A 22,983-nucleotide genomic window follows, 5' to 3' on the forward strand; every position below is an offset into this window, starting at 1 on the left:
AACAGCAAGTACTTTGTCAGACACAACTCATGTTAGTGCTACAATAATTGACTCAGTCCTTCCTCACAGGCTTCCTTGAGTTTAACAATGAACGTAACAATACGCGAAAATTCTTATTTGAATAAAGTGTTGAACTTTATGGCCAAAATGTGTTTTCAAAATGGACAGATGTGTTAGATCACCGGTGTCAAACTCAAGGCCCGGGGGCCAGAACCGGCCCGCCATATCATTTTATGTGGCCCGACAAATGCTGATTCTATTTCAAGTTTCTAGCTAAACTTGCAGGTTGTCTTAAAAGAAAAAAAAAGAAAATCTGTTCCAGATCTATTTTTTGAACAGTTTTTATCAGTCTCTGATTTCAAAACTAGGCTGGGAAGTAAACAAGCGAATACGGCATTTATTAGACACTTTTTTTCTATTTTTAAGCCCAATTTTCAGGATTTCAGAGAAATTTGGGGTATGTTAAAATTTAAGCAATGACTGTTAAGGATGCTTTTTAGACTATTTTTGGATTTATTCCGGCCCTCTGACAGAAACTATAACTACAATGTGGCCCACGATAAAAATGAGTTTGACACCTCTGTGTTAGATCATTCAAAAAAGTGCATGAGGTGTTCCGGTTCTGGGAAACTATAATGGACTAAATTGACACAGCATATACTTTACCAATGTCTAATCTACAACAGCAATGCTGCTCAACCAAAATATTGGAAAAATGTAAGATGAAGTGCAGTTAAACATCATTAAAATGACACCCACATTAGTGTGTCAACATTTTTAATTAATATCATTATGGCAATAAAACTGAGCTTTGTTCTTTATACAAGCACAGTTTTTAACATAATTTTTATCACATCCCATCATTTTAAGAAAACTTCAAACCCATAGCACACTGTAAAAACCAAACCTGGTGACCAATAATATTGTTTCTGTTCTGGCTGACTGTGATAAAGAGTTTTTAACTGAAAAACTTTAACACACTTGACCACGGGTCTTCACCCACATGCACACACACACACACTCACAACCAACCACTAATACGATTGTATTGTAGATAGCAAGGTAGCTTTTCCAACTGCATTTAACTGAGGTTTAAGAAGTGAGGGCCCCTCACACTGACAAACCACACAACTGCAAGTGTGTTTGCCGTGTCAGCATTGTAACTGATAAACACTGCAAAACATCTCAGTGAATTGTGCAATATAAATGGGGTCAGAAAAAAACTAAGAATGGAAACCCCTAATTGTAGCATTCGGTTTGTCTTGGTGTTTTTTTTCCTCCCCGACATTTTGAGAATACACTCTTTCCCCAAATAGTCTTCTTTCTGAAAGTCCAAGTTCATTGGCACATATTAAAAAAAATCAAAATATGTCACATATTTGCAAAAAAATAAAAATAAAATACTATACAGTATTCCATAAAACAGCCAAAAGCAAGTCCTCATTGTGGAACAAAGAGTCCAACTGTCAGGTACAATTTCAAGTTATTAAAACAAACATTCAAAAAAATAATGATATGAGCTGATGTTAGTAAAACATGAGGTAGTTAAATGATAAGACACTGTACATGTACAGTCCTACCTAATTTATATTAACAATCACTCATCCATCCATTTTCGTTAGCGCTCATCCTTGCTAAGGTCACGAGTGAGTTGTAGCCTATCTCGGCTACTTTGCGTAAAATTTGGGGTAAACCCTGGACTGGTCACCACTCAATGCAAATAATAAATACTTAAATAAATTTTATATATATAATACTGTACCACAAGGCACACATATAAGGCTTTCATTTTTTGAAACACAGATGCTTTCGTGTCACACTCCCAACAAATGGCTGACATTGATAGACAGGAAGAGTGCTAAAAAAACAAAACGGAACAACAGTAAGAAAACAGATCATGCCAGATAAACGTAAATTGCTGGAAATGATGTTACCTGTTGCCTCAGTGTGCAGCTTGGAGCCATCGGCGCTGGTCACTTTACAAGAAATTAATGTTTTTCTGCCTTCCTTGTTATCAAGGGAGGATTCCATCAACACTGTGCTTTCCAGTTGGATGGGGCTTTGAACAAAACATCCATCATCAGTTTATAAATCAGTGGAATTTGAACTAGGGCTAAAACGAGTCCTTGAGTAATTCATAGGTTAAAAAAAAATGCTTGACACATTTTTCTTGCCTGGCATACTCACTATTAGCGTGCATGTCAGCAAAAACACTTTTTATCGAGCCAATCGCAATTGTTGATTAATTAAATATTCAAAAGCTGCAGGCTTAATTTGCCCTAAATGAAAAAGAGCTTATCACAACAGGGCAACAATTCCACTTGACTACATCATAGAAATAAATGACATGAGAATGTTACCTGCGGTAATTGATGGTGAGATTTGCAGTCATTACTGGTCCAGATAAGAAAGCTGCATGAGCACCTGTGACAGTGTCAATCATAGTGGCGATTGCCCCCCCGTGGACATGCCTGGAAATACATGCAACAGCTTTTCAATGAGTCATAATGTACACGTTTTGTTTTTCACGCTAACAAAACTTTAAGTTTGCAAAAACGTTGCCATTTTCAGGATGTACAGACAAAATTTTACAAGGAAATTGTTGTACTATGAAAAGAAAAAAAAAAGATTTTTGCAAGGTTAAAATATATAGTTGGTGTGTAATATAGTTGCAATATATAACCAGAAAACCATTTGTGAAAATATTACATAAAAAGACACTTTTGAATTTTCCAAGCAAAAATCCCCACACACCTTGTAAACAAAGACAATTTTGAGACTTAAAAAATGTATTTAGAAATATATGAAAAAAGTACTAATACAAGAATAAAAAAGAACAATATTCAAGAACAAAAATTATGTTACCAAGAATAAAATGGTAATATTAGAAGTGGTAATGGGCGAGTACCCATATCAAGTATCAGTATTTGACTGATACTTAAATAAGACTGATCTTATTTCTAGGTACATACTATGGTATCAGCGATGGTCGTGGAGCGGTTTTACAATCACAAAATATAAATTACAAATTAGACAAATAGAAAATTGCCAATTGATTTACTACATTTTAAGGAAAAGGCTATATTGTAATAGATAGATCTTTTTTTAAGATTGTATGTCTTTCATTTTAGGGGGAAATTTTATGCATCCAAAGTACTAGTGGTGTCTGTCTTTGATATCGGCAATGGTGACTACTCGAGTTTAGTAATTACACTCACATTGGTCTGGAAAAAAAGTGCTACTGAACAGTTCTAATTAAAAGAAAATGAAATTTGACATGACTAAAAAAAACAAAATGCACGATTATGACAAATGTGCCACTGTGATATTACAACAAACAAAATTCCACATTTAATGTAGATAAAAAAAGCGAACAAACTGTACATTTAAGGCATTATCACCAAAAAGTTCATCAGATCTCAACATTTCTGCACATGTGCTTGGTTATATCTGACTCACCCTGGCGGGCCCTCCAGCAGGTGTCCCGCCTGGAAAATGCAGACACACCTCTGCTCTTCTTTGTTAATAAAAATGACATACTCAAATGCAGCTCCTGTGGTTTTGATGCTGCGGGTAAAAAGACGATTTTTGGACTGGATGAATTTACTGAGATAGGCTCCACCTGAGATGAGAAAAGAAGTGATGTGATGTAATGTCAGCAGCTTCATGCAAATTCTGGATTGTCGATTTTTTTTTTGCGACTTGTATGTGTACATATTTGACATCCTTTCACCTTTGGCATACTTGAGGGTGCGATTGTAGCTGGGCACTCTCCTCCAGGGACCCCTTTGTTTCTCTCCTGACTCATTTTCCACCTCACACTGGCTGTTGTAGAAGTCATACATGCGCATCATTTCTGCACTCCACGAGGAATTGGGCAGGCTGAAGTCCCGAGGCTTCAGGGGAAAAGAAAATGGGAGTGCCTGGAGCAGAACGACAAAGAAAATCAGTATGCAATTATTTTCTTTGTCAGTAAATTCAATCATTCCATGCATTAAATAAATATACTTATCAATGCACCGAATTTATAACGGTTTTAGAGAGCCCCATTCACCTCGTCTATTCTCGCACATTGTACATACCACCATTGTCCGCACAAAGCTGCTTTTGAATGGCAAGCAGGTAGATGAACGGCAGAGATTAGTTGTCAAGGATGGAGGTGAAGCAAGGCGCTGACAGCCCGTCAAAAGTCGTAACAAGCTCCTCGCCATCTTCAACATGGCAAGGGATAACTGCTATTCAAAAATGTCTGAACTAAGAGAACTTCGGCGTCAAATCGTAGCTAATTAAAAGACTTAGATTTAGCTAAGAATTGCCAAACAATTTACCGCAAACATATTTAGACACGTTGATGTACGGTTATAGTGAAACACTGTAACAGCCTGATGTAATTTGAATGACATTCATAAAACTGGTTCACCCTTGTCAACTTCCGCCATGAGGGAACTGAAGTCTGACGTCACATAGCCCACGTGATTTATACTTGCACTGTAATTGGATGAGAGGGCTTCCATTCGTCACCCGTACGCATGGTAACCAAATTAAACAAAACACGTTTTGCAAGAATAAGTAGTTTTACTTGGCCTTGTTTCTTTTGCATATCCGTTCACACAACTAGTTGACAATGGAAAAGCAAATGTCGATTCTAAAAAAAAATTAAAAAGTAAAATAACTTGACAAATGACAGCCGATGCTATGTGGTCAACGGTGTTAATTAAAGAAAAATAAGTTAAATTAATGAAAAAATACCGATACTAGACTTTTCACATGGCGAATATCACTGGTGCATCTTTGTGTTTTTAATCCTTTTGTTTAGAATAAATGTATGTATTTGTATCTATCATTAATGCTACTGTTTGTTTTTGTACGTCTTGATTTCTGTCTCTGTCGCCCTCATATGAGATTATATTAGTGGAGGCAACCTGCTTCAAAACAATAACAATTAAAACGAGGGAAAACAATTTTGGTCTTGTGGACAAAAACAAAATAACTGACTTATTAAAAAATGTACTCATGAAAATGTGCACACAATTTAACTAGTATCCATCCATCCATCCATCCATCCATCCATTTTCTAGAGCCGCTTATCCCTCACAAGGGTCGCAGGCTTGCTGTGTAATACGCAAAATACACTGTCAATGATTGTAATATGCCTCCATAAAAATATACTAGTTTGTGTTTGAAAGCTAAGATGGCTTAAAATCATTATTTTTACAAATACTAAATAAATTTTAAGTTCAATCAACCTAAATTTGAGTGTTAACACTATGCATATACAAAGTGGTTGTGAAATTATTGTTATATTATTATATATTGAGTGATTGGCATGATAAAGGTAGGTATGATACATTATAAATAGTATAAGCAGTGCTAAGTTGCCAGGCCATTGTTGACAATCGCAAATAAAAAAAGACATTAAGTTTGTGGTTGTTACGAAACGATTCATGCCAACAGCAGTGTTTTGCCAAAATAGTTTCAAAAAAAACATTCATATCTTTTGTTTCAGTAATTAACATTAAACAATCGAAAACATTCACAGTACATCTGTTGTCAATCCTTAAAAATGAGAACAAGGTTGTGTCTTTTGTTTGTCTTCATCTGATGACAAGAACGTAAACCCCTTCAATTCTGAGAACAGCAATAACATTTGTATCACTGGTAGCGCTTATTTTTATTCATCCATCCTGATCAAAGATGAATGCTGCTTACGTCCAATGAAGTGGCCCCCTGTCGTCCAGTCAGGAGTGAGTTCATACTGCTCTCCCCCACACAACCACTTCTGGTAGGAAAAGTTAGTGTGCTCATTTTTCTTGTTGTGCTTCCTTTTTCTTTCATGCTTCTTTTTTGTTTCACACTTTTTTTTTAATTGTTTTTGTGTTTTTTTTTACATGCTCTTTTTTTGTTTGCGTCATTTTTCTTGGTTCCTTTTTCTTTTCATCCTTTTTTCTTGCGTGCTCTTTTTTGTTATCATCTTTTTTCTGGCACACCTCTTTTCATTCCTACTTTATTGTTTTTTCTTGCAATTCTCTTTTCTTTTGTGCTTTTTTATGCATTCTTTTTTTGTTGTGTACCTTTTTCCCTTTGCATAGTTTTTGTTTGTGTTAATTGTTCATTTGTACTTCAGAGCCACCGTAGTTTTAATAAAATTGGTTAAACAATTTAGAGGACATTTCTACTTCCTCAGACATGACATCACGCAAGCTATCGGACTCATTCTGGAGCTGTGATTGGTTTGTAAATCGGCACTACTTTCTGGAATAGACCCGTTTGCATGCCAACCTAAAACAAATATGAATACATGGAAATAACCTAAACACATAATTTGAAATAAAATAATTGTCAATGTAAACAATTATATTTAAATGTGTACTATGTACGATTTGATATGAGATATCTGATGTATTATATTCATATAAAGCCATTTTACTTGACCAAATAAAACCCCAACCTGTATGAATAACTCTTATTTCCTATTAAAAATTCCAATTTAATCACTAATATTTGCCTGACCCCTTAAACATGCGACATTTTTGTCCATTTTTAGATTTAGATGTTACATTATATATATTTAAAAATAATATACCAGACCCAATACTAACCAAGAAAAAATTACCGTAGTGGTTATAGTTTACAGCAGTGTACTGAAGGGCTGGTGAACATTTATTTGTGTGGCATGGCACAAACTATCATAATCACTAATGAATTGAGAATAACAGTACAAACTGCAGTCTGGTTAGTCCACGGAGGTTACTTTCAAATTATTAGACAGCAAAATAAACTGTATTTTTTAGGCTTGTTTCTCTCTCTCTTTCTCAATTTAATTTGAATACAAAAGTGTAACAAGTATAACCACACAACTGTACAAAATGCAGTCCGGGGTGACTTCTATGCGAGCTCGCTGTGAGCAAAAGTTGTTTTTGCGTTGTCTTTACTGCGGAGCATCAATACCACACAATCGCCTACAAAACAAGAACAACACAAAGCAAAAAAAGTGAGTATTTGGAAGAAACAAGTTGTGGCTCCTAAGATATTGTCTCTGCTCAGACTAGATGACTTCAGATCTTACCGCATTTCTGCAAAGCTGGGATCAGCAAATATGCAAACAGCTTTGTCTCTATTCAAAATATGTTGTCTAGTAATCTGCATTTCCTCCTCAGCTTTTTTTTTTTCCTCTGAATGAGCAGCTGAAAAAAGAAAGAATAGGAATTAATTTAAAGGGAAAGTGCATAAGATTTAGACCGTTTTTCATTCGGGACAGCAGGAGGTGCTGCAGGCGCTGCATTTACCATTGGCGTATATAACAAACATGACTGCCTCTGAAGAAGTGCCACCTCTCACGTAATATAATTTCATGATAACTAGACCTATGATTATATTTAAAACATACTGTTGGTCATTAAGAACACATTCATTAGCATGTTTTTGAACTGTACAATCATTTAATTTAAATCCTACACACTGTCCCTTTAATGCAATCTTTTGAACAAAAACTACAGAATTTATATCTACTTCATATTACAGCTCATTTCACCAGACTATATGAACTGTATTGATGTGTGGTCAATCTGTGTTTTAGCATTTGGAATAGAATGGAAAACACTACATACCATTGAATTTATTAACAGCTTCTATGGCAGCTTTCTTCTGTCTCTCTGCATCTCCCTACAAAAAAAAACAAACAGTTGAAAAGAAATAGATTTGCAAGACGTTTAAAGTTCTCATGACAAAAAAAGACACATTCGCAGTATAGTGCAGTAAATTCACACGGTAACATTAACAACACTCATAAACACATTACTAAATGAATACCTCTCTTGTCAAGCAAAAGTAAAAAGCATTTATCAAACAGCTAACTTGTATTTGCACTTGCATTAAGCTGTTCAGGTGTACCTAATGAAATGAAAGCTTGATAAGCAGAGAATAATCAGTTCATTCTAATGTGCGCAGTGTCCTTGCCTTTGTTTTACCGCACGCCAGCAAACTTTTTTGATGCTGCTGCTCTGTCTTTTCAGCTGCTGCTTTACGCTTTTTCAGCTCGTCCACCCTGCCCATGACGGTTTCCAGGTTCGTGCTCAGCTCCTTGATTTGGATTTTGATTGAGGTGATGATTTTCTCTCCCTTCTTGGACTCAGCAAGGTGCTCCACCGTGCGGGTTTTTAGATGGCGCAGTTGCAACTCCTGGCGTACAGTTTGGAGGATCATCCCGACCATTACAGCCACGCTGACGAAAGTTAAAATAGTCGCTAACTTCATTTTATTCTCAATCAGTTAGTTCGCTCATGCCAACCGAACTCACCTAACTGTTAATGGGCGTGTCACAGTATCCATTTCCTCATTGTGACGTCACTCACGTCCTGATTGTTTTACTTTTGCTTGATACTTACCATCTGATTTTGAGAATTTCCAACTGTGTAAGATTACTTATCCTTGCACTAAAACAACAACAAAAAGATTATAGTCAACATGCAATACATTTTATGAATGCTAAAGTATACTGTATATTTTAACCCTAAATGAATCACTTGTCAATTGACAAAAATTTCTAATAACTTGATTATATAGTATACACTTTTTTTCTACACTTTCAAACTTCTCAAACTGGTGTCAACAGCAAAATGTAAACACTACACGAATGTCACCATTGTCAGGAGGGAGGCATGAGTAAATATGCTTCGAAAAACTGGAAAGCCTACACTGTCAAAACTTAATGGCTTCACTGGCTGAATAATACCTGAAATGAAATGAAAAAAGTACGTTTTAAAAAAGGAAGTCTATACTGATTTTTGGGACACCTGTGATGTATGGGTTTCAGTTCACATCAATGAATGAAACTACTAAGTAAAACAAAAAATTCTAGCATATTTTAACTTGTTGATATGTACCTAGCAATATAAATATTTATATTCAGGAGTTTTTTTCATATGTGTCACTGTTCTTGAATGTAAAAAGACAGAAAGGGTGTGTGTGGTATTGACAATTGTTTTGTCTGTATTTTTGTTTCATTATAATAACACACCTTAGTTGTCGTTCCATATTGTTTATTCAACATATTGACACATTGTTTGTCACAATAATATTTGCAAATGATAACAATGACACATGTATTGTTATGGACAGAATTGCCATACCAAAACCACAAATAACTCACTCTATTAATACAGTAGAGAATTTTGAAACAAGCTCTGTAGCAGACAAGGTGCTGTACATGGAGTGAAAAAAAGTTACAAGAACTAAAACAATTTAAAAAATATACACTGTCATGAACCAAGTATTCCCTGTTACTTTTTACTACATGTCAATGATAAATCACTGCTCTAAACATGCTGCATGACTCTCCACTAATGGTGTTAGGATTATGAGGGCGTTATGGAAAAGTTTCTCCCGTGACCCAATGTTTAAACTCTTAAATAAATCTTAAATGGCTTGCAGAAAGGTAACTACAAACAGGTACACATTTACAGGATTATCAAGATATAAAGTGCAACTCAAACCAAAACGTTTCTTTACAATAATGTGTTCTATGTGGCCCCACTTGTTTAAATATTCAGCTTATGAAGGTCAAATGACCAAACCCAAAAAACAGGTTTGCTGTGATTGGACGTTACCTGAGCCCTTTGGTGCTTCAATGTCAATTTGAGTGAACAGCAAATGGCAAAATGTCTGCTGCCTGAGATGAATGAAAATAGGGGGATTTTATCTTTTAATTTAGATTCCACAAAAACAATAGTAATCAGAGTAATATTCTAGTGGAGGGCACACAGGTGGCATAGTCTTTTCCTCATAGCATTTTTCTTATAAGGCCCTCAAAGCATTTTGCACTGACTACACATTTCCCTACTGATAATGCAGCATTAAAGGTGAATGAGGTTTCACGTCTTGCTCAATCTTGCTTTGACATGATTACAATGGTTTGGGATTGAACCCACTACCTCTGGGTTGTGAGATGCCCATACCACTGAACCATGCCACTCCACATACTGTAGTCCAAATTGTAAAGACATTTTTGACTTTGTCTGTTCTTTAATTACATTTTACAAGAAAAACATATGATTACAATATTATACTTCAGAGGGGAAATTTTACTGGATTTCCATGAAATAAATGTTCATTTTTTTGTACATTTCACAAATAAAAAAAACGTTTATATATTTAAATGTATAAATAAATTACATGTACATTTTTATTGTTGAAGTCAGGTAAAGGGCGTGTTTTACGGCAGATATGGGCGTGTTTACGGCAGACCTGAACAGCTCGCTGATGTACGTCTCATCCAGGTGCTCCGCCGTTGCGTTTTATTTGGGGTGAAATATTCCTCACAAGTTTGCTCAATTTAACAAACGATAGAGGAACCCAGTGGCTAACAGCGGTGCTATGTCCTCTATTTAGAACGTTTTTTGGCGACCAAACGAGAGATCCCAGGGAGTAAAAAATTAGAATGAAGTTTCAACTGTTGCTGCCTCTGACCATTGCGTTTACCGTGGTCCTGGTGGTGATCATTAAAAGTCGCAAACAAGAGCACGACAAAGTGGACAAACGGAACAAGTTCGAGCGCATGAAACTGCGGGCTACCAACGACGTGGTAGGAGAATACCAAACGAAAAAAATCTCCATGGAGAACCAAATCGAGAGCGCCGAAAAGGAGATAAAATCTCTGCAGACCGTTGTGGAGTCGTGCGAGCAGAATGCTCAGAAAAAGAAGAAAGAAATGGAAGCTTGCCAAGAAGATGTGGTAAGGAACAATTGCGCGCTATTATTATAATTATTAATTTACAAGATAAGCGCTCTCATATACAGTTCAAAACAGCCTCTTGCCCTCGGGTGTAGGAAAGTGTTCCTCAACCTTTATGGAGGTTAAAAGACGAACACTAAATATGGCAGAGAAAATATGACACTCCAGTGACATCACTAAGAACTGGGCGTCTCTTTAAAATTGATAAAGAAAATTGGTCAGGGGGGTTGCTTTTAAAAGGCCAACAGCAACATTAAAATGAGCTCCAGGAATTTCTGGCAAGTATCATGTTTGGTCACTGCAGTGCTTACACAAAACCATATAAACCAGGAAATTCAACAAGGATTTATTGATTTATTGATTGTAATTTTCGCCATAAGGTTATCATTAGTCAAATGACGGACGAACAAAGGTACATTATTTGTTGTAATTGAATAATTATCTCAGTGTATGAATGAAACGGGGAAAAAGGGGAAATTGATAACAACACACAGACTGGCTTGGCAACTCTCCACTTGTATTCGCTGATGCCCACGTCACTCACCAGGTCACGCCCCGCCTTATAAAACATACCATACATTCTGTATATTCAAAGTCTAATAGACATAGACTGCAGTAGAATGTGCGAACGATGTCCATGTATGGGTTGTAATATTTTCATACAAAACCCACATAATTTTGTGTTAACCTAACCAAATAATTTTTTAATCCAATTTCTCACTTAACAGACTAACCGATGTAATACTGAATTCTAAAAATATTCAACAGCTAAACCCATACTGTACATACAAACGAAACAATATCTTTGTGTCTGACCAAACAGATTTATTACCTCACAAACGTATTGCACATATTGCACCAGCTTGGGGTGTGTTTAACTAAAAGTAAAACCTTCCCAGCTGTACAATGTTGAGGCGTGATCATGGCGTGAACGATATTGGCATTTTGACAATGCGTATTTTGTTATTTGTTATCACAGTACAATATTTGTTAAATTGTGGATTGTGCAAGGGTGTCTTTGCCTGCAACGGATTATGATCGTGTGAAATATAGTGTGGACTTCTCCTTTCCTTTGCTGCAGAAAGCCCTGAAGAATGATGTGGCCGGTCAAGAAGAGCAACTCCGTAATCTGCAAGGTAAATATTTTTATGATGGATTGTCTAACAGCCAATTTATAGATTTTCAGCCTCGGGTGATGGCCATTTTGTATACTGGAAAAACAGTGGACCAGTGGCTCAAATTCTTTTCACTAATGCACACCCTGTGAAATATTTTTTTTTCAGTCAAGCACCACCCACATAGCACAAGAAAAAAAAAAGTATTGCACCATCACTGTGTTATTTATTTATGCTTATATCTCTGGGTGTATTTTATTCAGCAACTCCAGAACATAGCCTAAGCAAGATCATCTGTTTTATTTCTGGCTCGCCTGGCGAAAATGTTCATCATTAATGACAATAAAAAATAAACATAATATTTTGCAAAGTCATACAATGTAGCAGAGGTTTAGTTCATGTTTCATTTAATTTTCCCTTAATTTGACAGGATTTGCAAAAACCCTGTAAACCCCTCACATAGCCCCTGAACATCCTTCATGTACCCCTAGTTTGTACTCGCACCCCCATTCAAGAACTGTTGCAATAGACAACTTGCTCATTCAAATTGTAGCTAAGAAGCCCATATAAAAAACAATTCTAAAGGTTTTCTTTACTTAGATTTGGTCCTGCTTTTATTATGAATGTGCTGGGAAAAACTGGTATGCCATGTTGATTGGATGCCATAGTGTGCAAGTTGAATAATGCCCACAACACACTTTTTTCACTTACATGAAAAGCCATCAGGATTGTATATTGCCGCAAACCCGTGCTTTCACATCTCTACAATCGTGCCTCTGGGCAATAAAAATGCTTTCTGTAAAGATGTCAGGTGTTCACGCCCCTACCCTGGCATTTCAGTATACATTTTCAGACAAGCGCTATGCAAGTCCTGTTGTAGATCTGATAACATCTCTGAATACAGAAAGTTTTTGCTGTATTCAGGAACACACGGCTTTAAGTTCCTCATGTGACTTGCAGGTGAAGCAAGTAAGGAGAAGGACTCATGGATTGCCAAACACGAATCACTGAAAAATGAACTACATGCGCCAAGTCCTGTGTGCGCCTTTTTGAAGAAAGAAGTGGATTCCGCAAGGTATTTATTGTTTTGATTTCCTTCACGTATTCTGCATCCCAAGAATGATAATACCGCTATCTCATGTTTCGGTTATAGCTAATGACCTTCGAATGGACTGGTACTTAGTCAATGGATATAATGTGTGTGTTGTTTGCACAGGTATCTGAATCCCTCTGTCTGCACTGATTTAGCAGCCCCAATTGTCTGGTTTATCCACAAAAATGATCATATGATGTGCTAAAGAGGCCTTGGCGTTCCCTTGTCAAATGAAAATTTAACGTCCCTGTGAACTGAAAATAAATGTCTTATAAATTTGACACCACAGCGAAGCATTGTTTACAACCCTGCAAAATTTGAGTGGTTTAAAAATATGTACAGTGAGGCGTTAAACATCACAAAAGTAATGAAACTACGCCCCTCTCAACTGTCCACTTTCAAAAAAAAATCCATTACCTTTCAAATCTAATGCCCACAACATCCCTACATGTTGGAACCGCAAAAATATATTAGTTTCAAATCTCTGGAAGTTGGATATTATCCTATTGGGTCATCACGAGGCTTTCCGCAGCGCTAGCCACCTGCTAGCTTGTAAGCTAACCACGGCATCTCTCACAAGCATCACTTCCTTGCTTGGTGTTGTGGCTGTGTTGGTCCATATATACCAGCGACACTTCAAGGAAAACTGTTTCTTCAAACACAGTGGCACACGTCACCTGGAATGTGGCTCACACTGCGTGACTGATATTTTAACACGTGGCTAGCTATGGCTAGCTATGTACCCACAATAGTTTGCATCCAACATATTCCTATGCCCTGAATAACACAAAATACTGATCAGAGATGTTCTGTAAATTGTGGCATCCAGGAAACACAAATCTATGAAGCTCAAGCATAGCTAGCCAGCTAGCTGAACTACATTGCTGTAGTGGTAGAAATTAGCCAAGTCATTAGAATTCAATAAATGGAAATTGCAAAGCCGCATAAGTTCTTGTAATGGTGGAAACAAACTCATGCCAAGGCAGAAGTGCATCACTCACAGTCATGTGACATTCTCGAACAAATCGAGTCTTTTGAACGTCTCCTCACTGTGAAGCCTGGGACTCGAGCCTTTGTAAAGAGCCGTTCACTCGTGCCACCCCTATCTACCCCTTCACCTCTGGAAAGCGTGTATCACTAATGCCAGTGTTTATTTTATGAGTAAATCATAGCCGTTTTAAAGAACATAACAGAAACAGTCTTTTTGAACTGATCTTTTATAGAAAGGCTTGTGAATGAAAGGTTCCCCTTTGAAGGCCAAGAGTCCCATCACTAGTCACTGGACTCTGTTTCATAAATCAAGAAAACTATAATGGTGAATAACAGTTTAACATTATAATACCACAATTGAGCACCACATAATTCTTAGCAAACATTTTCCGCAATTATCTTTAAATGTGTATGATTTCTTTGGAAACCATTGTTTGAATTCACTCGAAACATTTTAAATTTACAGGAGTACCTTTTTTCTTCCTCTTGTAGGCAATTGTGTAGCAGTAAACCAGAAGAACCAAAAGTTGAGGCACCAAACACAAAGCAGCCGAAGGTAGAGGCCACTCAACCTCAAAAGTCAAAAGCAGAGCCCCCAAAGCCAGAGGAGCCAAAGGCAAAGGCCCCTAAACGAAAAGCAAAGGGTTGAGGACTTTGAACCTATGGTGCCCTGAGGCTTCCAAACAGTGAAGAACCAGTGTATAGGCCTGACACAAAAGGAATGTCTGAAGCTACAACTTTTGCATCAATTTCTACACATTTTGCACTCCTGCTGAAGTTGCCACATTGGATAATGCTGTTCAATTTCAACATGTTATTTATTTTTCGTGGAAAGAATAAAATGGTCTCTCAACATCTGCCTCCATTTATTGTAAAAGTGCATGTTCTCAGCTTATTTAAAAAAAAAGTTTAATCTCTCCTTGTGTGATCTTATACAGACAGATTTTAGTTAACAATCCTGCTGGTAAAGTCTCTTTTTGTAGTCTGACTGACTGGTAGCAGGTGTTTGCTTTGCTTTCACATGTAATTCCTCTGTGTAATATGTTGTATTTGTTATGGTTACAGAGTACTTGTAAAGAGGAGCACTGCATGCACCAAATACAGTGTAAGAGGAAATGATCATGAACTGTCAGTAAAACTCACTGTGAGGCGTTAATACTATGTACAGTACTTATGTGCAAGGAAAAGACAAAAAGAGACAAGCAGTCAGAGAAAATTCTACAAAAATCTATAAATAGAGATTTTAATAATACTATGAACAATTTATACTGACTAAATATTTGCATAAAAAAACATAAAGGCCCCAAGAGTATTTGAAATGTGCAAAGACAAACTAAAACTAATAAAACATTACAACATTTTTATTTGTAACTTCATATGGCTTTTTGTTATTTAACCTTTTGGCCATGTTTGACTTTGCCCCTCCGTGCACTCATCACATGTGTCTGAGTGTGTATTAAAAAGTGGCCTCGGGCTCACAATCAGAGAGGGCTTGTCTTTCTGCCCCAATAGGCTCACAAGGTCAATACAGTAGCGGATACTGAAACGATGGCAGAAGTGGTACCGGAGTTCAACTGGGTATGTTAGTTTGATTTAGTAAACACATCCAGCTGATCAAAGAAAATATATATTTTTTTTAATTTTTGTTTATGCATTGGTGTGTATTGGAATTATTGGCAGTCAAAGACATAATTGTTTCCTAGAAAAACGTTAAATGTACCTGAGTTCAATATTTTTGAATATACTGTATAATATCATTGTTTTGTTGTTGTTGCTGTTTTCAAATAAAGGCCCTTCAATGCCTTTCAAGCTCTTTTTACAGTTAAAGTGACTAGGAGTCTCATAATAATTTTGCAATACACTAGAGGGATCTGTGAAATGGCAGCAATTTTGTATTCTTACAATAATTCGTAAAAATATGCTATTATTTCTGAGGATTCAACGAATTTGTGAAAGGTGGTTCTATTGTTGGGTTATATTAAAGGGATAGTACAATCATAGAGCCATTTTCAGTAATAAAACATTTTGTCCTTAAATTGGATAGCTTAATTTTTCATGTACAATTAATACTTTTAAAAATCACATTTTGCCACTTGCTGTCAACTAAAAATGACATCAAATGCTCAAGTAACAGCCAATCACAGATTGGCTCGCAAATGTCTCATAGACAAACCCGGAAAACAGGTGAGCTTCGATTGGTCGTTGCCTGTGCCTTGAGTATTGAATTATTTCAGTCGACAGCAAGTGGACATTTTTGTTTTTAAAGATATTAATTTCACATGAAAAGTATTTTGGTTAGTAAATTTCTTCAAGACATATACCGTATATATATATATATATATATATATATATATATATATATATATATATATATATATATATATATATATATATATATATATATATATATATATATATATATATATATGTATATTCAAAAATATTTATTCTGAACAATTGTTTTTGTTTTGTTTATGTGACTGCAAACTTAAATCAAATTATTTATCACAAATTTCTAGCTACAGCTTATTGATACACATTTTTGTATTAATAAGTGGATGGATGGATATTCTTATTGGCTGATGAAAAGTATACTAGTCACGTTTCCAAAGTTCATCCTGTGTGTCCTCCCTACAGGCAACGACTGAAAGTTATTTGATTGGGTAGCTTCTGTCGTTAGTGCATTTGCGCAAGTGTGTGTGAAGGAGAGCGCTCACAGTGGGATGAACATCATGTCTATTGATCAGGCTAATGTGGAGAGGAAAGGCTGCAGGCCTGGATCAATACAAGTCTAATTACATGCAGCAACATTTGTGTGTGAATGTGCGTGTCGCTGACATGAGTGACACCCCCCCCCTAAAAAAAAACCTCATAGACCTGGTGTATATAAATACTGTCCCACTCAGGAATTGCTTGCATACACTCATTTTAGCAGTTCATCGACTATGAGTTTTTTCCTCTGTTCTAGCAAGAAATCGTGGTAAGTGTGTTATATTAGCATGCCGATTTTTTTTTCTTTTTTACTGAGCATAGAGAGATTTAGACTCAACCATTTGCTTGTTCACATCCATTACTTGAAACAAGATAAATCCTAGTTGTCCAGCTCCTTGTCCATGTTGCAGCCTAATATTTTACTACAAATGTGATCTTGTCTGTTCTTCGTTCATGTTTAATGTCTTATCTTTTTAGGTCTCCAAATCATTCAGCAGAAGGTTCTGATCAGCTGGACGCTGTGTGATATGTTTGATATTCGGTTGTTCTTGTGCTTTTCCATGTCAACTAAATATCAGACATATTCCTACAGAGTCTAGCAATGGCATCGTGCAAATATAAATTAGGCAAAAGGCCTTGTTCACAGGGCTGCAAACTGGATTTTTTTTTCATATTACTGAAATATGTTTCGAGCCGTCGGCACGGTGGAGGAGTGGCTAGCACGTCCGCTTCATAGTTCTGTGGTCCCTGATTTGCTTCCGGCTCACTGGGAGTTTGCATGTTCTCCGAGTGGCCATGTGTTTTTTTTTCCTCCCACAAGTCCCAAAACATGCATGGTAGGTATATTGGACATTCCACTTCAGGGTGTACCCTGCCTACCATCCAAAGATGACTGGGATATGCACCAGCAAGGCAACCACCCTTGTGAGGACAAGCGGTTAAAAAAAAAAAAAAAAAAATTGAAGGGATAGATAGATATTTCGAGTCAAAATCAAAATAAAGTTGCTTTGGTGCCATTATCAAAATCAGACATCATAACAAAATAGCAGAATGAAAATCTGAGGTATTTTTATGAAGGGTAACACATTTACTCACAAATCAATATGTTAAAAATTCTTTTAAAAAGAGGTTCTTTAATTCTTACAATTTTTTTCCAGTTGCTTTGCCAACTACCATGTGTCATACATGGTTTAATGAAACTAACCAATTTTTGCATGACTAACTGTGTTGTCCACAAAGTATGTAATTCCTATTGAACAATTGCCATAAGTCATGAATTTGCTGTTTGAGTGTCTTAAACGCTCCACAGTCATCTTGCTTTCTGAACCATGTTGCTAACTGGTATCATATGCTTATAACGTAATAACGTTTGACAGAAACGTCCACCCTGTCATTTCTTAGCTCCATCAGCAAGTTCCCATATTTTGTTGTTTGTGTCTGCGTTCCTAAAAGTGGTCAATGTGCATTTCTAACAGCATATTTAATACCTATTACAACTATTCAAACCTAAATTTCTACTTTCAGAAGTGAAATGCGAAGGTCTGAAAAGCGCCTTATACTGTAGCGGCTTTTAAACTAGAAATAACATAATGGTAGTAGGATAGCGTTATAGGCGGAGAAAGGTGTTGTCTGCTTATTCTGTCAGAATTCACTTGAGTTTCAAATAAACAGAGAATGTAACCATTGAACTTGTTTTCATTTCATTGTGGACTCTCGCCCTTGCGCTTTCTATGAGGCTTTACATCCTGTCCTGAGAGTAAACACACATGTACTTCTAAGTGTTTGTCAAGTGGAATCAAAGAAAAGGCAAGAAAAGAATTCCTTCTTCAATCATTGATGAAGAAGAATGATGCCTTGGTGAGATACGAAAGGCATGAAAATGGAAAGCAATATTTTTTTCCATTAATGTAATAATATTTCACAAACATACAGTTTAAAGTATTACTAATGACTAAACAACTAAAGAGTAAAGTCTTAGTAAATGAAAGTATTCACATTTACATTTATTTTATTCGTTGTATTAATATTTGATATTTTCTAATTTTATCTGCCTATACTGAATAAAGTCTGAGGGCCAGCAGTAACTGATTGTCTTACCAAAGCTTCACATTCTCTAACAGAGTAGAATCCAGCTCCTATTTTTAGTTCTTTAATGACTATATTTTGTATAAAAAGGACTTTTGGTTACCACAAAATGATATAACAGATCATTTGATGATAAAATAGCACAACGATACATCCTCATGGAGTCATTGGCTGGAAAGCTTGGTCTTTGATGCGTGACAAATGAACTACTGTTCTCCAGCACATCATATGAAAATGTAACATGCAACTAGTGTCGCAAGATAAGCTGATAAGTAATGTGACCAGGCATTTTTTTATTATCAGAAAAATCTCAACAGAGCTGGAAAGACAGGTTGGTTGGCATACGGGTGAGTGTTAAGAAAACAGTGTTAATCACAACAGTTTTGTTACAACAATGGCAACCTTTCAACTTCAACCGCCAGCCTGTTGGGCCTGTAAGAAAAGGAGCAGAAGGGATGGTCTCGGAAGAATTCTGTTTATAATAGTAGCCATTCTATGACTTGATGAACAGGAGGGATTTTTTTTTTTCCAGTGGGTGCTTCACTTTATTTAAAGCTCCTTACACATGAATACAATGTCACTTCAAGGATTAAGACCAAAGATCAGGACCAAATACAGTGACGCTGACACATAGTAACCAAACAACAACCTTGTGCCTGGAAAACTCAAGTTTTCAGCTTTGTGTTGTTTATCCGTGGCTTGTTGTACATTCAAAGATAATAAATAAACAACACAATAGATTTTTTTGCTTAAATCACACATCACAACTGCTATATTAATCAAAATACCGTGTTTAGACTAGTGGTGCCACCTCGAATAATCTATCAAAAAAACTTTAGACTTGACTTTTCCTTTCAACACAAATGTATGAGACAACAAGGCGCACATCAAGAGGACACAATTGGAAGACACAAGGGACTAGGTTGACTTAGCATTTCATGACTGTTTCAAACCATGTTTCAAAATATACAGCTCATTTCATTTTGGACATCTTAGGAAAAACACTCATTTCCTCGGTTTCCAAATTTGCAACATAAAAATCACAAATTGAACTGAACAATACAAACCGATAATTTCCACTACTGTATTACAACCTTTTTAGAACATTAAACAACAATCTTTCGCATACAATTTAGAATTTTTTTTTCTTTAAATACAATACAATTGTAGGTTTTTTCCACAAAACAGCAAAACTGCACCACGTCAAAACAAAACCCTTATTTTAATTGCCACTTAAATCCCAACGTTCACCCAGTCATGTAAAACATGCATCAGGCCCGTGTCATTCAAATGACAGTTCATTACGTCCTATCTGATGAAATTGAATTAGACAAATTGAATTAACTGCACATCAGTGAGTTGCATCATGAGTCATATGTGACAATTAACAAACAATTTGAAGTGCACACATGCCTGAACCTGTACAGTTCTCAGCCTTTTAACTGAAATTTGTAATGTCCAGTGAAAAGCAGGCATCTTCAGATTTTGGTGAAATTTCATTCTTGCCTTTTCTAATGATCTTTACCCAGCCAATGCCAGCCAATCACAGGATAAAAATGAAGTGATCATGTCAATTACAGTACATTAGGAAAACATACTATATTTCTTGACATGAAACTGATTTTTTTTTGAAGAACAAAGAGAGTACGTGAACTCCACACAAGAAGGCCGGCGCCACTGCGATGCTTGTTAATTAAATAGATTAATACTGAAAAAAAAAATCCACACTATTTAGAAAAACTAGACCACAGCATTGATGGTAAAGAGGTCAAACATCATATACAACCAGCCACCCACACGAGCAGTTCCTGTGTAGGAAAGTAGGTGCCCGTATGTTGTCGTGGTAGTGACTCTCACTAAAGGAACCGTCCGCGGGGACAAATGTTACATGAAGGAGTGCACACTATGCTCAGGGGGTAATTCTTGTTAAGCAGCATCATTATAACAACATGAATGTGTGTGTGTGTGTGTGCGTGCGTGTGCGTGTGTGTGTCTGATATCGAATGAGCATTAATGAGTAGGTTGTGGGGGTGGACAAATAGTACCAGAAAAGGGAAATTATTACAGAGATAATGAAGACATAAATAAGAGAGACCATCGTTCTTGTTGGACATTGATGAGGAGACACTTGAAGGGAAGGCAACAAGACGACTAAAGGCCAGTTGTTCTATTGACCAGCTTTAAGTGGAGGTAAGATGGCACAAATGTGTTGTTTTATGTAGGTTTCTTTTAAGTTGTGCTTTCTTGAAGTAGTTTGCAGAGATGGCAACAATACGTACGTTCTTGGTATGTGCGGTCCTCCTCAGTGTTGGCATGTCCTCATTTTCACCTAGTACCAGCGGGGAGTGCTTCTTTAACACTAAAGGTCAGTGGGATGATTTTAGGCTTTTTAACAGCATACTGCAACCAGTTATAGCAAAGCATTTCCTGGTTGTCTTTGCTTTTAGAGCTTACAGTGATTTTACAAGCATATTCTAATATTGTACATGCTTCATAAATGTTACTTTGCATTCCGTCACAGTGTTCAACACAGCAATACCAATAGACCACAAAAGACATTTGTGTAAAATGCATACCATATCCTGTTTATAACAGTGCAAGATCTGGCATTTACAATGTGTAATATTCTAAGTATTTTTTTCCTTGCTATCCTGGATGACTGTCATGGTTCACTGGATACTGCTTGATTATATATGTGCAATAAATTTGTTCCAGGGAGCTGTGAGTACTTGGGTCAGGTGTATAGGGCAGGAGAGCATTGGATCACCGCTGACTGTTACAAGTGTGTCTGCATGGAGCCTTTTGGAGTGGGATGCTGTGATCAGTAAGTAACTTTTTTGCCAACAACTATATTCTTATCTTTGGTTTTGTGTATTTATGTCATTTTCCAACAGGGGCTTCAAGCCTGTGGACTATCCGGCGTGGTGTGACGTCATTCGCAAACCTGACTCTTGCACAAGTGCGGTAGTGATGCGAGCCAATCACAAGCTGCCCTGCTTGTGGGGACGAGGCCGCCTTCGACCTGCTGCAGACCTCCCCTGGAAGTCTGACAATGATCCCATGTTTTGAACCTGAAAACCCACACAAAATAGAATAATATAATTGTATATATGAAAACATTGTAAAATTGTATATTTTATACGATTGTAACATAATATATAACAGTAACAGTTATTATTATGTTATTAACTTACACCACTGAACTTAAGTGTGAACTCCTAACTACTCTAGTACAATAATGCTTTGAGATACAAATGATCCGATTCATGATATTTTTTAGAATCCAAATGTTATTGGCTGATTACTTCCTTTGAGTTGCTGACTTCAACAAGTCACAACAAACAGTGGTTTTCCATATTTCATGAAGATTTTTTTGTTTGTAAAAAGCTGTCAACTGTTTAACGGCACTCCTAGTTGAAGCATTGTTAAATGAAGATAAAACAGCCATCCACTAGTTTTGTGCTAAAGCGCAATGCAAAATGCCATAATCGGACTAATGAATAACAATGATTATATTTTAAGCATCAGGTATTGGAACACAAACTGTGAATCACCATGCATAAACTGACAACATAATAATAATAATAATAACAACAAAAATATTCACTTGTTAAAAAAACTACTGTATTAAATTTTCACTGACTCTCTCGTAAAAGTCTTTGACTCTTCGTGATTGTATTTTACTGCCTCCCAGTGGCTGTCAAATATACAAGGAATTTCAATGTCGGTGAATTAACATAAATGTAATTATATCTGTGAAATTTTCTCATTAAATATACTGTAAGTTTAAAAATGTTTGATGAGTCAAGCCAGATACATGTGTTTTGAGTTACAATTGTGGTCATGAACCGAATTAAACTCTATCTCAAGGCACTACTGTATTAATGAGATGTTATATTCTATCCCAACTCCTTATCTTGTTCAATTGTTGTGGATGATTGTCAACGAGGCAGTCATCATCCTAAGATTAAATGCAGTATTATTGACCTTGTGTTCATGGGGTTTTTCTTAAAACAGTCAATTTGAATGTTTTTTTTTTTCATTACACCTGCGCACCTTTAATGTAAAAGCATCACAAGTCAATTATTGTAATTTTAGATGTGTACACATGCTTTTTTGTACGAAGGCAGTTAAATGAACACACTTCACCGAACATCCATAATTAATTCATTACATTTGTATTAAATTATACATGAAAATAATAATAATAACTAACAATAACATTAAGATAAATTCAACAAAATACATTTAACACTGGG

At 36.3% G+C, this 22,983-nt stretch overlaps 3 protein-coding genes across 5 annotated transcripts; 2 read left to right on the top strand and 1 right to left on the bottom strand.

The window, feature by feature from the left end:
- Positions 1-192: 192 nt before the first annotated feature.
- LOC148426518 (acyl-coenzyme A thioesterase THEM4-like) lies at positions 193-8,320 on the bottom strand. The gene is made up of 9 exons (XM_088411964.1): positions 7,957-8,320; positions 7,608-7,662; positions 7,067-7,184; positions 4,083-6,959; positions 3,734-3,923; positions 3,460-3,622; positions 2,361-2,471; positions 1,935-2,059; positions 193-1,858 (listed from the first exon to the last, which is right to left on the bottom strand). Exons 4-9 carry the CDS (start codon positions 4,218-4,220, stop codon positions 1,815-1,817), a joined length of 771 nt encoding a protein of 256 aa, XP_088268090.1. The 5' UTR covers positions 4,221-6,959; positions 7,067-7,184; positions 7,608-7,662; positions 7,957-8,320; the 3' UTR covers positions 193-1,814.
- A 1,920-nt stretch (positions 8,321-10,240) lies between these two features.
- On the top strand, positions 10,241-14,780 carry LOC148426519 (uncharacterized). Its single transcript, XM_088410874.1, has 4 exons — positions 10,241-10,729; positions 11,811-11,865; positions 12,805-12,919; positions 14,420-14,780. Exons 1-4 carry the CDS (start codon positions 10,436-10,438, stop codon positions 14,574-14,576), a joined length of 621 nt encoding a protein of 206 aa, XP_088267000.1. The 5' UTR covers positions 10,241-10,435; the 3' UTR covers positions 14,577-14,780.
- A 5,997-nt stretch (positions 14,781-20,777) lies between these two features.
- LOC148426520 (prostate-associated microseminoprotein-like) lies at positions 20,778-22,635 on the top strand. Of its 3 annotated transcripts, none has more exons than XM_088409797.1 (4): positions 20,778-20,914; positions 20,978-21,089; positions 21,440-21,548; positions 21,619-22,635. In XM_088409797.1, the coding sequence occupies exons 2-4, from the start codon at positions 20,987-20,989 to the stop codon at positions 21,791-21,793; spliced, it is 387 nt and encodes a 128-aa protein (XP_088265923.1). In that variant the 5' UTR covers positions 20,778-20,914; positions 20,978-20,986; the 3' UTR covers positions 21,794-22,635. The 3 variants fall into 3 exon arrangements, with proteins under 3 accessions (XP_088265923.1, XP_088265924.1, XP_088265925.1); XM_088409798.1 differs by having other exon boundaries at positions 20,853-20,914; positions 20,975-21,089; XM_088409799.1 differs by having other exon boundaries at positions 20,854-20,914; positions 21,031-21,089.
- The last annotated feature ends 348 nt before the right edge of the window (positions 22,636-22,983 follow it).

Source organism: Hippichthys cyanospilos, chromosome 3, assembly GCF_059441005.1.
Source record: "Hippichthys cyanospilos isolate Australia breed blue-spotted pipefish chromosome 3, RoL_Hcya_1.0, whole genome shotgun sequence".
NCBI lineage: Eukaryota > Metazoa > Chordata > Actinopteri > Syngnathiformes > Syngnathidae > Hippichthys > Hippichthys cyanospilos.

Coding starts and splice junctions, on each gene's coding strand:
- LOC148426520 (XM_088409797.1), top strand. CDS start 20,987: ATGGCAACAATACGTACGTTCTTGGTATGTGCGGTCCTCCTCAGTGTT. Junction 21,090..21,439: donor GTGCTTCTTTAACACTAAAG/GTCAGTGGGATG, acceptor AATTTGTTCCAG/GGAGCTGTGAGTACTTGGGT. Junction 21,549..21,618: donor GGAGTGGGATGCTGTGATCA/GTAAGTAACTTT, acceptor ATTTTCCAACAG/GGGCTTCAAGCCTGTGGACT.
- LOC148426519 (XM_088410874.1), top strand. CDS start 10,436: ATGAAGTTTCAACTGTTGCTGCCTCTGACCATTGCGTTTACCGTGGTC. Junction 11,866..12,804: donor GCAACTCCGTAATCTGCAAG/GTAAATATTTTT, acceptor TGTGACTTGCAG/GTGAAGCAAGTAAGGAGAAG. Junction 12,920..14,419: donor AAAGAAGTGGATTCCGCAAG/GTATTTATTGTT, acceptor TTCCTCTTGTAG/GCAATTGTGTAGCAGTAAAC.
- LOC148426518 (XM_088411964.1), bottom strand. CDS start 4,220: ATGTTGAAGATGGCGAGGAGCTTGTTACGACTTTTGACGGGCTGTCAG. Junction 3,623..3,733: donor CACCCTCAAGTATGCCAAAG/GTGAAAGGATGT, acceptor TTCTCATCTCAG/GTGGAGCCTATCTCAGTAAA. Junction 2,060..2,360: donor CTCACCATCAATTACCGCAG/GTAACATTCTCA, acceptor TTTTGTTCAAAG/CCCCATCCAACTGGAAAGCA.